Here is an 18,328-nt window from a genome sequence, read left to right on the forward strand (position 1 = left end):
TGTGTGTGTGTGTGTGTGTGTGTGTGTGTGTGTGTGTGTGTGTGTGTTATTACACTTCTGCCTCACTCATTACCCTCCCCCTACTGCCATTGTGCTAGTTACTTTTTGTCAACCTGACACACACTCGGGAGACACCTGGGAAGAAGAGGCCTCAACCGAGGCCATGTCTGTGTCTGTGGAGCATTTTCTTAATCGCTAATTGATGGAGGAAGGCCCAGCCCATTGTGGGTGATGCCAGCCCCCGGGCAGGTGTTTCTGAGTTGCATACAAAAAGTAGCTGAGCATGCGTCTTGAAGAGCCAGCCAGTAAGAGGACAGTAACGTCCTCTGCCGTTTCTGTTTCGGTTCCTGCCTGAAGCTCCTGCCCTGGCTTCCTTCTACAGGACAGTACCTGTAAGACAAACCCCCCTGCTCCCCAAGTTGCTTTTAGTCAATATTTTCTCACAGAAGTAGAGACACAAAGTAGGGCACTGCGGCCTTACTCCCCCCAACCCCAGCTATGTTCCTTTCTTCCCCTAGTTTCTGCTCTCATATTTATTTTATTAATCCTTATTTTCCACTTCCCTTAAGACCTATTCCTTCTCTCACACAATTCATCAGTTGATAGACGCCTAGGCTAGTTTCATTTTCTGGTTATTGTGAATAGCACAAGCAGCAAATATGGATGCAGGTCCATGGAGTTTTAACGGACAAAGGCACTAATTGAGAGGCATTCCACATCACTAGGTCATCGAGAAGGATCTAGGCATGTGGATTTCGGGGTATGCAGCGTTTCACCTCTATGTATGAGTGGGCCCTCAAGTCTGTTCTGCAGAACCAGGTCCGTGGAGCCATGAACACCATGGCCCTGGCCTGCTTTCGATGAGCCCTGTGGTCTCTGCTGCAGGTGGATGGGCTGAAAGCCAAGCTTGCCACCCAGGAAGTGGAGCTGAGGCAGAAGAACGAAGATGCAGACAAGCTGATCCAGGTGGTGGGTGTGGAGACCGCCAAGGTGAGCAGAGAGAAAGCCATCGCGGATGAGGAGGAGCAGAAGGTGGCTCTGATCATGCTGGAGGTGCAGCAGAAGCAGAAAGACTGTGAGGAGGACCTGGCGAAAGCAGAGCCAGCCCTCGCCGCAGCCCAGGCAGCCCTCAACACTCTCAACAAGGTAGGCCTGGCGGGCAAGCTTGCCTACCTTTCTCGCGCAACACGAGAGTTGTTAAGTTGCACGTAAGTGGTGCAGGGCACCTCTGGGAAGGCTGAGAATGGGCCCCCAGCAGTCGAAGCTGCTGCTTATTTGTTACGTAAACATTGGTTTAAACTGACTTCACGGTAGGGCCCACGAACTACAAATGAACCCCACAAATTGAGAGTCTCAGAAACAACACAAAAGAACAAGAAAGCTCAATTAGCCTGGCTTCCCCACGTCACAGATGAGGAAAGCAAGTCCTACGGAGGAGCTTTACATGACCAGGGTGACAAATTCTGAGAGCTGTGACTCAGAGTCTGTTACCTTCAGAACTCAGTCCCAGAGGCTGAAATGGAAGCCAGCTCATTGTCCCCAGCAGTTACTGCAGGCCGTGCTGATTGGTGGGTGCTTAATTAACCTGAACATTTAAGCTCAGGGGCTAAAATAAGCTTCTAGTTCCAAACTTAAAAAAAAAAAATCACAAAACCAAAATTAATGAGATTTTAACTAAGTGAGAACAGTGTTGAATTGTGCATCAACTAAGTTAAACTCACATGCATTTGGTGGGGAAAGTGTGACTTTGACATGCACTCTTATATCTCTCTAAATGTACTCTGTGGGTGAGAGGCAGACACAGCTTTCTGGTTCTCCTGTCTCGTTTTTTTGACAATTAACTTTCCCATTTGATGACTATGGTTGAGGAAGGAAAGGAAGGGCCAAGTGGACACATTTTACTATAAGGTGGTGCGGCAGACAGGCTGAGAACTGACATTTCTGCGGGTCTGGCAGTTCATATTACCCTACAAAGGACCATCTTTGAGCAGATCTATGAAAACACTTGGCAGTTCTGCCCTGCAGGTGCCCCCCCCCCTCCATTCTCAACTACTGGAGACACCAGGGTCACCTCTGTGTTGTCTCCAAATAAGATGGACTTTTTCATATTTTTTTCTTTTACTTGTTCTTTTTTTTCTTTTTTTTTCTTTATTAATCACACTTTATTCACTTTGTATGCCCCCTGTGGTTTCCTCCCTCCTCCCATCCCAATCTCTCCCTTCCTCCACCCTCTGCATGGATGCCCCTCCCTAAGTCCACTGATACGGGAGGTCTTCTTTTCCTTCCTTCTGATCCTAGTCAATTAGGTCTCATCAGGAGTGGCTGAAGTGTCTTCTTCTGTGGCCTGGAAATGCTGATTCCCCCTTAGGGGAAGGTAATTAAAGCACAGGCCAATCAGTTCATGTCAGAGACAGTCCCTGTTCCTATCACAATGGAACCCACTTGGATATTGAACTGCCATGGGCTACATCTGTGCAGGGGTCTTAGGTTATCTCCATGCATAGTCCTTGGTTGGAGTCTCAGTCTCAGAAAAGACCCCTGTGCTCAGATTTTTTGGTTCTGTTACTCTCCTTATGGAGTTCCTGTCCTCTCCAGATCTTAATGTTTCCCACTTCTTTCCTAAGATTCCCTGCACTCTGCCCAAAGGTTGCCCATAAGTCTCAGCATCTGTATTGATAGTCTGCAGGGCAGAGCCTTTTAAAGGTCCTCTGTGTCAGGCTCCTGACTTGTTCCCTCTTTTCTTCTTCTTCTGACGTCCATCCTCTTTGCCTGTCTGGATAGGAATTGAGCATTTTAGCAAGATTCCTCCCTCTTGATTAGTTTCTTTAGGTGTACAGATTTTAGTAGGCTTATCCTATATTATATGTCTATATGAATGAGTATATACTGTGTGTATCTTTCTGCTTCTGGGATAGCTCACTCGGGATGATCTTTTCCAGATCCCACCATTTACCTGCAAATTTCATGATTTCCTTGTTTTTTATTGCTGAGTAATATTCCATTCTGTAGATAGACCACAATTTGTACATCCATTCCTCCACTGAGGGGCTTCTGGGCTGTTTCCAGCTTCTGGCTATTACAAATAAAGCTGCTACAAACATGGTTGAGCAAATGTCCTTTTTGTGTACTTGAGCCTCTTTTGGATATATGCCTAGGAGTGGTATAGCTGGATCTTGAGGAAGCGCCATTCCTAGTCGTCTGAGAAAGCGCCAGATTGCTTTCCGGAGTGGTTGTACAAGTTTACATTCCCACCAGCAGTGGAGGAGGGTTTCCCTTTCTCCACAACCTCTCCAGCATTTGTTGTCTCTTGAGTTTTTGATCTCTTCAACATTGTTCTTGAAGTCCTTACTAGAGCAATAAGACAATTGAAGGAGATCAAGGGGATAAAAATTGGAAAGGAAGAAGTCAAAGTATCACTATTTGCAGATGATATGATAGTATACCTGAGTGACCCCAAAAATTCTACCAGGGAACTCCTACAGCTGATAAATACCTTCAGCAAAGTGGCTGGATACAAAATTAACTCAAAAAAATCAGTAGCCCTCCTGTATTCAAAACACAAAAGGGCCGAGAAAGAAATTAGGGAAACAACACCCTTCACAATAGCCACAAATGACATAAAGTACCTTGGTGTGAACCTAACCAACCAAGTCAAAGACTTGTATGAAAGAAATTTCCAGTCTCTGAAGAAAGAATTAGAAGAAGATATCAGAAGATGGAAAGATTTCCCATGCTCATGGTTTGGCAGGATTAATACAGTAAAAATGGCCATCTTACCAAAAGCAATCTACAGGTTCAATGCAATTCCCATCAAATTACCACAACTTTTACTTGTTCTTTATTTAATTTTTATACGATATATTTTGATCATATTCCTTCTCCCTCAACTCTTCTCTGATCCTCCACACATCCCTAAGCATCCAACTTCACGTTCTTTTTCTCTCTCTCAAAATAAACAAAAACCCAATACGACAAAAAGAAAAATAAAAAGTACACAGAGAGAAAACATAGAGTCCTTTTTGTGTTGGCTGGCTACTCCTGGGCAAGGGGCCTGCCCGGAAACGTGTTTGATACACCCAGCCTCACTCTATTGTCAAAAACTAATTTTCTTTCCCAGCAGGTGTCAATTGCAAACAGCTTCTTGGTTAGGAGTGGGACATTTCGTCCACTTCCCCTTCTCAGTGCTGGGATTTTGTATGGTTTGGACCTGTACAAGTCTTGTGTACATAGAGACAGTCTCTGAGTTCATAAATGCTTCAGTCCTGTCGTGCCAAGCTTCCCCAGATCACATTGCACGTGCCAGCCTTCAGCCTGCACTCAGAAGGACTCCCCCCACCACCACCACATGCCCCCACACCTCCTTTCACCCCAAGGAGCCCTACAGAGATTTCAAAACAAAGCTGACTTTCCCTCTCTCCCTCTCTGTATCTCTGCCTCTTTATCCCTCACCCCCCTCTCCCTCCTTCCCTGATTTCTCGATTACCAAAATCAGGAATAGTTATTTGTATATCCATGGCTTGTTCGCTGATAATTCTTACTAGGAAAATTAGCATCTTTCTTAAGATCTTTTAGCTCAGGGATTACATTTTTCTAAGATGGGCTGAAGCAAATCTAGTAATGTTTACTGTGCTACTTTGGGAGCCATCTATCTTGGCTGAGTGTCTGCCTACTCGTTGCTGGGAGGAAACAACAATGATATAAACACCCCCCATTGTTATAATGACTAAATGAGATGATGTATGAAAACTAGATATTCAATATTAGTCACTAAGAAAAACTCTGTTGCTGTCAATATTGTTATAGCTAGGAAAATCACTTCAATTTTCATAAAACCAGAATGAATGCCCACAAACCCTCTGGTTGGTTGTTTGGGTGATAGATGGGTAGATAGAAATAAATACAGAGTATAAATCAATAACTCAAGAAGTCATAGAATCAAATACAGAAAGTCCTACTGGATCCCTCTACCATTGAAAAAGGTGAAATGTGTGTTTAATCACTGCTCACTGCAGACAGCACGAAAGGTCATTTCCTCTACCAAGCTCTGTGGGATGCCGCATTTTCTTCTTCCTCCTTTTTTCATTTTCTTATGACATAGAGAGGGGAAGATGGGGATTAATGGGTTATTTCTCACACATAAATAGATACGCCAATCTATTAGACAATTTGATCAATATTATTTTTAAAATATATCCAGGATCCACATGCTTGAATAATCTCTTCTGCATCTGCTTGATGAAAGCACATTCATCTTCCAGAGCAGTGTCCACCTCTGATCCCGTTTGTCCCACAGCAATCTGAGCTCTCTCTACCCTTCATTACACATTGACAGATTATAAAGATGTGTGTGTATCTGTGTGTGTGTGATTACAGGATTTATGTATACGTCTATGTGGGATGTTTGAATTAAGGTGGTATCATAGCACTCACCCCAGTATTTAGCAACTTTGTGCTGAAAGGGTTTGAAATTTATTCACTTAATGCTATGAAATCATGAAGCCTTTAACTATTAACTATATTTACTGCAGTGGTAGATCTCCACTTTGACTTTAAGCCCTCCATACCACCTACTATCCCGACCCATCTGGTCTGTGGCAGCCACTGCTACCTTCTCTTCTTATAAATTTATGTGTAGTTTTAGATTCTACACACAAATGATGTCATGTGATGTTTGCCTTTCTTTCTTTGGTTGATTTCATGTAATATAATGTTTCCCAATTCCAACTGTCTTCTTACAAATGACAGACAGATTTTCATATTACTCATGTCATCTACTGATGGACCTTGAGTTTTTTTCCTCTTGCAGCTACTGCAAATCACAGTGAACATGAAGGTGCAGGCATTGCTTTGATGTAATGATTTTAGAGCATTTGGGTAAAAACCCATGAATGGGATCATCAGATCATTCAGTGATTCTGTTGGGGTTTTCCTGAGACATCTCTGTGTTGTTTTTTATAAATGTCTGCTTTAATCTACATTCCTATCAGGAGTATACAAGGGTTCCTTTTATTGGTTGTAGGAGGACTCATCATCAAATCTATTGAAAATAGTCCCTCTTGGCCTGGGTAATGTGCATTTTTAACTTGTGTTTTCCTAATGAATTTTGAGCCCCTCGTAGCTCTGAGGCATTCGTGTGTTTTCACCTAAAACTGTCTATCTACATGCTTTTCTTGAACAAAATGCTTCCTACCTATGGAGTTGTTTGACAACTTCATGGATTTTAGCTGTCAGCTCCAAATCAAGTGCATGGTTGCAAATGTTTTCTGCCAGTCTGTAGACCTCTTCCCCTTACTCTACTCTTTCATTTTTCATGAAGCTTTTTTTTTTTATCTTTTATAATCCATGCTTATTTTTGCTTTTTTTTGCCCATATTTTAAGGATCAAATCTAAAAATCATTGTCCAAAAGAATGTTGTGTACTTTTTCCCTAGTGTAATTTCTAGTGGTTTTACAATTTCAGGTCTTAGACTAGAATCTAATGTATTGTGAGCTTATTTGTATACAAAACATGAATATTCTGTTCCAAGTATTTGCATTTGAAGACCCAGTTTTTCCACACTGTTTATTGAGTGAAGTGTATATTCTTAACATATTTATCAAGAATCAACTGTCCATAGACTAACACATTCAATTCTAGGTCTTTTGTTCCATTGATCAATTTGTCTATTTTTATGCCAGTATCATGCAGTTGTTTTTTACTTTATTATTATTATTATTATTTACAATTTATTCACTTTGAATCCCTGTTGTAGTCTCCTCCCTCATCTCCTCCCAACTCCTTCCTTCCCATTCCACTTCACTAGTCCATTGAAAGGAGGAATCTTCCTCCCTTACTGTCTGACCCTAGCCTATCAGGTCCCATCAGAATGCCTGAATCCTCTTCTGTGGGCTGGCCTCCCACCAGGGAGACATAATCAAGGAGCAGGCAACTGAGTTCATGTCAGAGACTGCCTCTTCTCCCATTAGTGGGGAACCTACATGGAGACTTAGCTGTCTATGAACTACATCTGAACAAGGGGTCTTGGTCCTCTCTACGTATGACCTTTAATTAATATCAACATCACTCTGTAGTGTACTTTGAACTCAGGCAATATGATGCCTCCGCTTTTATTCTTTGGGGTTTTGTGATTTTACTATGGTTGTGAGGGCATATGTACTTTGGGTTCAGATTTTCTCTATTTTCTCTATGGAGATGGCATTTGTATTTTCAAAGGGACCACATCAAATCTGTAGATCACTTTGAGTGTTATAGACATTTTAAAAATAGTAAGTTTTTTCTAATCCGCGATCACATAATACCTTTTCACTTACCTGTGCCTATCACTATCTGATTATTCTTATAGTTTCCATTGTTCTGCTCTCTTACCTCCTTGGTTAAACTTATTCCTAAGTGGTCTTGAGCATATTGTAAATGGGATTGGCTGCGGTTTGAATGAGACTGGCTCTCATAGGCTCATATGCTTGAATGTTTCGTCCCAGTTAGTAGAACTCTTTGCGAAGGATGAGAAGGGATGGCCTTGTTGGAAGAGGTAAATACCTGGAGGTGGGCTTTGAGGCCTCAAAAGCCCACACCAGGCCTATGTGTGTGCATATATGTGCACGTGCATGCCCGCTACCTGTAGATCCGAATATAGCTCTCAGCTGCTCTCCCTCACTCATGCCTGCGCGATAACGGACTCTCACCCGAGACTGTAAGCAAGGCCCAATCAAGTGCTCTCTTCTGTAAGTTCCCTTGGTTATGGGGTCTCTCCACAACCATACAACAATATCCTCTTGGTTTCCTTTTTGGAACATTCATTGTCAATGTGGAGAAATGCTGCTGGCTTTTATGCACTTGTTTTTTTTGTTTGTTTGTTAGTTTGTTTGTTTGTTTCACTAATACACTGAACCCATGTATTCGTCTCAACAGCTCGTTAGTGGATTTTTTAAGTACTATATATGATGTTGTGTTGTCAGCAAACAGCAACAGTTTGCTATGTCCTTTCCTACTTGTGTGCTGTGTGTGTGTGTGTGTGTGTGTGTGTGTGTGTGTGTGTGTGTGTGTGTGTGCGTGTGTGCGTGTTCCTCCTACATGGACTTGAACTCCTGTGTGGAACAAAGTGGCGATGGTGGGCATCATTTTCATCTGGCAGACCTTAGAAGAAGTGAGCTCAGTTTCCTGTTATTGCTCCTATTGTCAGCTGTGTGGTGTGTGTGTGTGTGTGTGTGTGTGTGTGTGTGTGTGTGTGTGCGTGTTCCTCCTACATGGACTTGAACTCCTGTGTGGAACAAAGTGGCGATGGTGGGCATCATTTTCATCTGGCAGACCTTAGAAGAAGTGAGCTCAGTTTCCTGTTATTGCTCCTATTGTCAGCTGTGTGTGTGTGTGTGTGTGTGTGTGTGTGTGTGTGTGTGTGTGTGTTTCATGTGAAGTGCAGCGCTTCCTACTATTGTGTTTTGCTGACGCACATCCCTTCTGCTCCTAATTTGTCAAGTGTTTCTGTCATAAAACATTTGAATATTGTTAAAATCTTAACACCTTTCTACATCTATGAGAATGACTTTTTGTCTTTTAATCTGTTAGTATTATTGAGCCATCCTTGCATCCCAGGGATAAATCCTGTTTGATACTGGTGAATGGTCCTTCTAAAAGTGTTGTAGAATGAAACTTGCTGCCATATTGTTGAGGCCTTTTATCTTTGTTCATCAGAGATCTTGGGCTGTTGGGCTATGGTTTTCCCTTGAGGTCCTTTCTGTCTTTGGTGTCAGAGGAATGCTGGCTTTATAACAGAACTTGAAAATATTTCTTCCTCTGTGGTTTTGAGGTTTTTGTATTTGTTTTTGTTGTTATTGTTGTTGTTGTTGTTGTTTGTTTTTTAAGCAGAGTTTACAGTGCATTGTTGTTGGGTCATCTTTAAAGGTTTAGTGAAATTCTTTACTGAACCCAGCAGGTCTTCTTCTTGGGCATTTATTTGATAAAGGATTTTTAGAACAGATTCTATCTCTTCACTCATTATCAGTCTGTTCAGATACTGTTTCTTTATGAACCATTCTCTTATGTACAAAGGGGCCAATTTCTTCCTACCTTACCCAACTCAGGGATATGAATGCTCAGGGTGGTCTCTTATGGTCCTTCGTATAAAGTAGTCTTTTTAAACCAGGAGTTTATTCTCTATTGAGTTCCTTCATGTTCAGAATACAGTCTAACGTGGCCATCATGACTGCAAGGCACCATAAAATTTCTCCTGTGATGCCTTTTCTATCACATCAATTGTTACATCGTCCATTGCTGTTCTCCTCTGCCCATGCTGACGCCTCTATACCCACATTATTCCAGTCACAGCCAAGGGCTCTGAATGAACCTGTGTGCAGTGTTCATTGCCCTCTCCTCTGTTCTTTCAGGCATTTCCTCAAGTTACATTAGCAAATAAAAATACCCTTTTCAGAAAATGAAAGTATACATGAAAACATATAATCTGAAGCAACATTAATAATTATATACACACAAATGTTAACTAAACATTTTATGTAATCATTTAGAGAGAAAGGTCATTAAAGGTATTTAAATAATCTTAGTCTGTGCTCAAAATCACTTAATGTTTGAAAAGGAAAAAAAAAGTAGCTGCGAGAGAATGCTCTTTGCTGGTAAGACATGAAGTGTGGAAGCGACGATGAAGAAAAGCGCACGTGGCCACGGAAGTGACTGCCAGTACACGTGGACTTGCTTTTGCCCTTGGCCTTCTTGCATTGAGGTTTGACTTGAGAGCATGGAAGAGGGCAGAGCTAACTACCTGACCAGGTAGGAAGCAGAAAAGAAAGCCAATTAGGCAAATATTATCAGGCGGGAGCAAGTGGTAGGAAGGGTTACCACACTTAGAAGAGACACTTGCAATACTATGGATGCATGAGGGCCATGGCATGAGCGAGCTGCGAGGCGGGTATGGAAGCAGGCGGGTCTGATGCTGACAAGATGGGAGGGGTTGGAAAGGTGAATCGAGCAACACTAAGGTTTACCTGTAAAGAGTGTTCACCCTCCTCAGGTGAACAGATGGCTCTTTGTTTGTTTTGGTGGAGTAAGATGCACCAAGGTGGTCCATATGTAGTTAGAGCAAATGCTGCTTCATGAACTGGAGGCTCCTGGACATTATCCTCAATGAACCCTTTGGCATCCCCAGGGCTCTGGCACTTAAGAACTATTTCCCTCTTTGCTTATTATTATCAAAGTTAAGGATAAATCTTTAGTCGATGCATAAACAATACCTGTAAATCAGAGTAACTCTGCATAATCTGTCTCCATCATGGCAGTTTTATTTTGCTTTTATTACTAAGATGAAATAAATCCAGTGTAACTTTCCCAGCCTTAGTTTAGGAGTGTTTTATCTTTTAATATCATGGCCTTTTCCCCTCCACAGAGTTACCTGTGATTTTCTATTTTCCATGAACTTTTACAGTGAATTTATTTTTATTATACACAAAATATGCAGGAGCACTTTTATCACTAAATAATTTAAATGGCGTAGAATCCACAGAGTCCAATATAAAGTCCTTCCTAGTTCCCCTCCAAGCACAGCTTTCCCCCGGGAGGCCCCCTGTAGCAGTTCAGGGGTCTCCACCTCGGCAATTCTTTATGCATTGACATTTCTGGAAACACACTTACAGAATATAGTATATTTTGGCTAGGTGTACATTCCTGTAATCCCAGTACTTAAGGATTAGAAGCGGAAATATTGATAAAAACTTAAGGGCTGAGCTGCAGAGAAAGTTCCAGCCCACCTGCACTTATATATTTTATATAAAAAAATAAGAAATATGTAAATATAAATGCACTTTAATCCTACTGATTTAATTCTTCCTTTGATTGTATGTATTTGAGGTATGCAACATGATGCTTTAATGTCCGTAGTGAGATAATTACTCAAGAAAACTAACAAAGCCATCATTTCACCTACTTGGAGTATGATCTGTCTTCAGGTAGTCTCCTATTACTGTGATGTGAAACCTTGACAAAAGCAACTTAAAGGCAAAGGGTTTCTTTTAGCTCACAGTCCATCATAGCAGAAATCACAGCAGCAGGAGCTTAAGATGGCTGGCCACAAGGCGTTCACAGTCAAGATGGCAGCGAGCAAGGAATGAATGCTTCATAGTACTTAACTTGTTTTCTAAAGAATCGCCTGCCTGGAGAACAGTCCCATCTATAAGTGTGATAGGTCTTCCTATAGATATCTAAGATCAACCCTTCATAAATCCAGCATGAACACATAGCATTTAATGAAAATGTTCTTAGATATCGAACTTTAAACTTCAAGTCATTTGAGTCAAACAAGTACAGTTCTTTGGTAGAACAATGTGACAGACTGTATAGTGACCTTTCGAAAAATATCCAAACTGTATGTAATCCTTGGGACATGTGAAATGTTACCGCATATGGCAAGAATGGTTCCAGAGATAGGATTATGTGAAGGACCCTGGGGTGTGAGAGTTTCCTGTCTTGTTCTGGTGGACTCTGTGTGTGATCATGAAGATCTTCTGAAGTGAGGGACAGGAAAGCTGAAGAGAGAGTGACATGTGGTGGAGGAAGTGGGGAAAGGGGACGGGATGCAGGGCCATGTGCATGCGAGTAAGAACAACTGTGAGAAGCTTGAAGAGTTGCGAATGTGTTCTTGTAGCTTCAGAAGGAGGCAACCCTTTCAACATTTCATTCTCAAGTTGTGCTTCCAGAACTGTAAGATGACAAACCTGGATGTTTTGAAATCACTGTGGTCTAGTAATTCATTACAGAGCAAAAGGAAACTCAACATGTTCTTTTTGAAAGATACTGCCTGATTTCTGTCCAAGATGTCTGCTCTTGCTAATACCTACAAATTCAGGTTTGACCCCCACTTCTTTGCTGCCTTTTCAGCATATTTTCAGTCATTTTAGTTTTTCTCAAAGATATGAGTAAAACTTTACTTTCTTCAGCAGAGTGCAGGCAATCATATGAAAGAAGGGGGAGTTAATATGACCTGGAGAGGATAGGAGCTCCACAAGGACCAAATATATCTGGTCACAGGGGTCTTATATGAGACTGTTTCTCCAACCAAGGGCCATGTAATGGATACAACCTGGAACCTCTGCTCGGATGTAGCCCATGGTAGCTCAGTAACCAAGTGGGCTTTCCTAGTAAGGAGAACAGGGACTATTTTTGACATGAACTCAATGGCAGGCTCTTTGAACTCCCCACTCCCCAAGGGAGGAGCAGCCCTGCTAGGCCACAGAGGATGACTTTGAAGATACCTGATAAAACAGGGTCAGATGAAAGGGGAGGAGGTCCTCCCCAGTCAGTGGACTTGGAAAGGGGCAAGGATGAGATGAGGGAGGGAGAGTGGGATTGGGAGGGAATGAGGGAGCAGGATACAGCTGAGATACAGAGTTAATAAAATGTAACTAATAATAATGAAAAAAATTTACTTCCAATATGAAACAGTTTCACTTATGACACTGGCCATATATTTTACATATTTAGAGTTTACTTTTCTGTTTGATAGAGTTTTTGGCCTGTTTTATTTTGGTTTTGAGATTATAATATAATTGTAATATTCCTCTCTTCCTTTTCCTTCTTCCAGACTCTTCCATATACCCCTTTCTGATCTCCCTCAAATTCATGTCCTCTTTTTTCAGTAATTATTGTTGTATGCATATATGTATTTTTTCCATACATACATATTCCAAATTATAAGCTGTTGAGTCCATATGCTGTTGGTTGTATGGATGTTTGCACGGCTGACCATTTGGCATTGAACAAATTGGTGTGTTCTTCCCTGAGGAAGACAATCTTTCCTGCTCCCAGATTTCCTCAGTTGCCTATACTTCTTTGTGTAGGGTTATAAGGCACCGTGGGCTTTCTCCTATTGACTTTGGCATGTCTATTGGTGTTGACTTTGTTCCTCTCATGCTTGGGTAGTCATGCTGGTGAGACTTTATGGATGTACCATCCGATGTTACTAGAAGACACAAAGACACAGCCAATTTCCTGACCCTGTGGCTCTTACAGTCTTTCTGCCCCTCTTTCGTAATGTTCCCTGCGCCTTTGGTGCAGAAGTATTTTATTGATGTATCCATTGGGACTGTGCTCCACAATTATGCATTTCGATTGGTTGTGGTTTTGTGTAGTCATCTCCATCCGTTGCAAAGAAATACTTCTTTGATGAGGAGTGAAGAATACACTTCCCTGTGGGAGTAATGACACATGTTAATAGACTGATATTAGGGATTATCAAAGTTTAGTAAAGTAATGGTTGCAGATTGTCCTCCAATTACCTTTACTTCACTAGCACTGAGTAGTTAGCTAGGTTTCCAGTACAAGTCATGGTTTCCCTCCTGCTGAATGAATGTAAAGTCCAAATAGAGAGCTGTTGGTTACCACCAGAGTAATGTATACCACTGCTGCACCCTGGGGCTATCATGGCATGCTGGTTAGTGGTGTGGGTCATGGTAATCATCCCTGAGTAAGACTCTTGGTTGCCTCCCTCCTTCGAAAGTTTGTATAACGCCTTCTGGTAAAAGCTAGTCATCAGAGAGGGACATTGAGGTCATTTCCCTTTCAGGGGCTTCTGGGCCCTTTTCCTGAAGTGTGTGGTGTCTTCAGCAATAGAGACTTACCTTACACCTCTGGGAGGGAGGATAAGCCAGGGTGACATCTATAGTCCCTGAGTTTCGGGAATCTCTTTGCATGCCCTGACCAACTCAAAAGAGGGCTTCTCATGCCTGGTATGGAATTTTGTTAAGGTGGTTTTGGCTCTTAGAGGGAGCATTGTCAACACAGATGAAAAATGTTCATTAAAACTATATGTGTATCTTTATATATAGAATTTTTTTTGTTGTTGTTTGGAGGTTTTGTTCTTGTTTGAGTTTTGTTTAGGTTTTTGTTTGTTTGTTTTAGTGAATAACAGTATGGTTCCTTGTGGCTTTTCCAGATAGTCTTGTTATTTTACCTACCTCCTTTTTCTTATTATTTCCTTCCCCCTTCCTAAAGAACACGCCTTTCCTGTTTCCCTGATAAGATCACTTGTACCCTGCTCTTCTCTCTATTGCTTCCCAACCCCGTTATCATAGCAGTGGTCCTGCTTGACCACTGCTAGTTTCTGTAGCTACTGCAGGATATATACTCATATCTGAACATTTGGAGCTAGGAGACTCCAGTGAGAGAGAACATATGTTTGTCATTCTACATCTGAGTTTCCTCACTCAGTATGATTTTTGCAGTTCTGTCCATTTACCTGTAAAGCTCATGATTTCCTTTTTCTTTACAACAGAAGAGTATTCCATGGTGTGTGTGCACATTTTCATTGTATATTTGTCAGTTGTAAAACACTTAGGCGGTTTCCATTTCCTAGCTGTTGTGAATAGAGCAGCAATAAACACAGCAGAACAAGGACCTGTGGAGAGGGGTGTCGAGTGCCTAGGGCATGTGCTGGCTCATATGGTAGAGTTGTTTTTAGCTTTTGAGAATTTTCCACCCTGATTTCCATGGTGGCCGCACCCGTTTGCATTCCCATCAACAATGAATGAATGAGCTGTCCGCTTCCCCAGGACAGCTTCCAGCATTTGTGGTTGGTTCTTTTGTTGATCTTTGCCATTTTTGACTGGGAGAGTAACATGAAATCTCAAAGTTGTTTGGATTTTCATTTCCCTAATCACTAAGGACTATGAACAGAACATCTTTTGAGATATTTCCTAGAAATGTTTTCCCTTCTATTGAGAACTCTCTGTTTAGGTCCGAGGCACATGTTTTTGAATTGGTCTTTTTGATACTTTCATTCTTAAGTTCCTTGTACAGTCTGGATATCAACCCTGTGTCAGATGTATAGTTAGCAAAGATTCTCTTCCATTCTATGGGCTTTCCTTTCACCCAGGTGATTTGTTTCCATATCTGTGAAGAAGCGTTTTAGTTTCTTGAAGTCCCACTTGTCAGTTGTTGGCCTTAATTCTTGGTCAAATAAAGTCCTGTTCAGAAAATCTGTGCCCATACCTACACCCTGAAGGATACTGCCTGTGTTTCCTTCTGACAGTTTCTGTGTTTCAGGATTCAGATTTAGGTCTTTGATCTGTTTGGATTAGCTTTGAAGTAAGGTCATAGATATGGGTCTAATTTTATACATCTGCATGTGGACATCCTTTTCCCCAGCACCTTTTATTAAAGATGCTTTCTTTTATCCAGCATGTTTTGGGCATCTTTGTGAAATATTAAAGGGCTGAAGTTATACGTGTTCATGTGTTCAGTTTTGTTCCATTGATCTACATATCTGTTGGCTGTGGATTTCTTATATGTGGCATTTCTTGGGTTGTGGTATGTTCCCTGTAAGCCCTATATTCTCTGGGACTTTTATCATGAGGGCATATTGGATTTTTGTCTTAAGAATTTTTTTTCATCTATTGCTATGACCATGTGATTTTTGTCTTTTAGTCCACTTATACAGTTTATTACATTTGCTGAATTGTGTACAATGAGTTATCCCTGCATTTCAGGGATAAAGCCAATGTGCTCATGGTATATAATCTTTCTGGTACATGTCTGTACTCTTTTTGCAAGTATTGTGTTCTTTGTGATTTTTTAAAATATTTTTTATTTTAATTTTTATTAATTATACTTTATTCACTTTGTATTCCCCCATAAACCTCTCCCTCTTCCCCTCCCAATCCCACCTTCCCTCCCTGTTCTCCAAGCATGCCCCTCCCCAAGTCCACTGATAGGGGAGGTCTTCCTCTCCTTCCTTCTGATCCTAGTCTATCAGATCTCATCAGGAGTGGCTACATCATCTTCCTCTGTGGCCTGGTAAGGCTGCTCCCCCATCAGGGTGAGGTGAGCAAAGAGCAGGCCAATCAGTTCATGTCAGAGGCAGTCCCTGTTCCTATTACAATGGAACCCATTTGGACATTGAACTGTCATGGGCTACATCTGTGCAGGGGTTCTAGTTATTACCATGCATGGTACTTGGGGAGTATGAGTCTCAGGAAAGACCCCTGTGCTCAGATTTTTTGGTTCTGTTGCTCTCCTTGTGGAGCTCCTGTCCTCTCCAGATCTTACTATTTCCCACTTCTTTCATAAGATTCCCTGCACTTTTTTTAATGTGGGCACTTACAGCTATAAATTTCTCTCACAGGACTGCTTTCAATGTGTCCCAGAGGTTTGTGTTGTATTTTAATTTTCATTTAGTTCCAGGAGTTTTGGTTTTTTTTTTTTCTAAATACACTCATCATTCAGTAATGAGTTGTTTAATCTCCACAAGGTTGAGTATTTACTGTAGGATTTTTGCTGTCGATTTTAAGTTTTATTGCACAGTGATTAGATAGGAAACAGGAAGGGATTAATCTTTCTAAATTTGTTAAGATTTTTGTGAGTGTACCAGTGTGTGTGTGTGTGTGTGTGTGTGTGTGTGTGTGTTTTCAGAAAAGCTTCTATGTGCTGCTGAGTAGCATATGAATTTCCTGGTGTTTGGGTAGAATATTCTGTAGATGTCTGTTAAGTCCATTTGATGTATGATGTCAATTAGTTCTGATATTTTTTTTTTTGAAAGTAGGGTATTGAAGTCACCTAATATTAATGGATAGATGGGAATTTGTAACTTTAAATCAAGTAGTAGATTTTGTTTTTTTATGAAGTTAAACACCCCAGAATTTGGTGAATATATGTTTAGAATAGTAATGCCTTCTTGGTCACTTGATTAGAATTAAGTGTCCCTGTTTATCTCTTCTGATTAGTTTGAGTTTTAGGTCTGTTTTGTCAGATATTAGGATAGTAACACTTGCTCACTTCCTGGTCCCATTTAATGAGTACTTTTGTCCTCATTACTTTAAAGTGTCCTTTTTACTTTAAAGTGGTGCCTATCTTTAAAACTATCATGTGTTTCTCATAGGCAACAGATAAATTTTATTTTCTTGATTCATTTTGTCAGTTTGCATCTTTTAATTGCAAATTTGGTGTCATTGATATTTAAAGTTTGTATTGAAGTGTGTGTTACTTGTGCCCAGGTGTTGAATTTTGGTGGTGGTATGTGTCTTCACAGTGGTATTTTGTGTTTTAATCATATGGCTTCATATTTATTTTCATAGTCTTTCTGTGCTCATTCCTCTTTTTCACCCCCAAATGTGGTTTTCTGTATTTTCTTTAGGTTTTGTTTGCTGGGTATAATTTTTTAGGCTGCTTATGCAATGGAAAACTTTTTGTTCTCTTGCAATCATGGCAAATTAAATTCTGTTTCCTGGAGTTCATCTAGGTAATTCTCATTGGTAAATACATCTATGAGACTGATAGGTTTTGGAGAGAAGATACTGACTTGATCCCTCATGTTGTTGATATTTTTGTGTTGAGATCTGGGCATGTGGACTTTCTTTGTTCTGAATTTATTACCGTCAGGGTAACTTGGGAAAGAAGAGAAGATGTTGGGGCAGTTTGGGTCTAGAGTATATAAATGGCTTGGGCAGAATGAAGTCAGGCAGACAGAGGGGACTGAGATGTTATACGGAATGTGCTTCCTAATCAAAACACGGAATAATGGGGTAGGCCTTTCTGGGCAGAAAAGAGAGATAAAACGTTAGAGAATCCTGTGGTTTGAGGAATAGGTAGGGAGGATCTTGACCTAAGCAGAGAGTTTCTTCGCAATGAAGTCAGGGCAGACCAAGCTAGGCCAGTGCACTGGTTGTGGGACCCAGGGTAAATCTGGTGACTTGTAGAAAAAGCATGGCTAGAAAGATCAGGGTTGATCACAGGTGGAATCCTGAGAAGGATATGGGAAGTCTGGGTGCCCAGTAGAGGCCGGCCATAAGGGACTTATGGGTAGTTGCAGATAGGGAAGGTCCTGCTGGAAGCTGAGAGCTTAACTGTGATGTAGGTGGCTCATTTTTTTCTTGTTAATTTTTTTTTTTTTTGCTACTAATTTACACTAATTGTTTTAAAATTGTTTCTATTAATTCTTGGTATATACATTGTCATACTATTTTCCAGTCCATCATTTTGCTTTTAGCTTATGAATAAACAATAACAAAAACATATTTTACATTCCAAATAACTTCTGGAATTCCAGCTTAACAGAATTAGGCAAACTTCTTTCCTATTGGACTTCCTAGGGCCCTTATTATGGGATAAGGTTAAGCCTAAAAACGGCAGACATCATGTAAGAAAAGTGAAAACTCCAGTTATTTTATTAGCAGTCATATGAAGCCTGTGTGAAATGCCAATCACATGAATCCAAACGCCGCTATGCCAACAACAGGTACAATACAATAAGCTGTTTATATAACCATACCCAGTCATACATCTAAGAAAAGCTTTGAGGAGTCACTTTGGGAAGTCATTTTGAGAAATGGCAAATGAC

At 41.0% G+C, this 18,328-nt stretch overlaps 1 protein-coding gene across 1 annotated transcript in view; it reads left to right on the forward strand.

Annotated features, from left to right (window-relative positions):
• Positions 1–18,328, forward strand: part of Dnah9 (dynein axonemal heavy chain 9) — a 316,088-nt gene that overhangs the window by 203,198 nt on the left and 94,562 nt on the right. The window contains exon 49 of the mRNA XM_055594261.1: positions 886–1,146. Coding sequence (XP_055450236.1) covers positions 886–1,146 — 261 coding nt within the window. The remainder of the gene's footprint in view (positions 1–885; positions 1,147–18,328) is intronic.

Source organism: Psammomys obesus, unplaced genomic scaffold (genome assembly GCF_907164565.1).
Source record: "Psammomys obesus unplaced genomic scaffold, mPsaObe1.curated_primary_1811, whole genome shotgun sequence".
NCBI classification, from domain to species: Eukaryota; Metazoa; Chordata; class Mammalia; order Rodentia; family Muridae; genus Psammomys; species Psammomys obesus.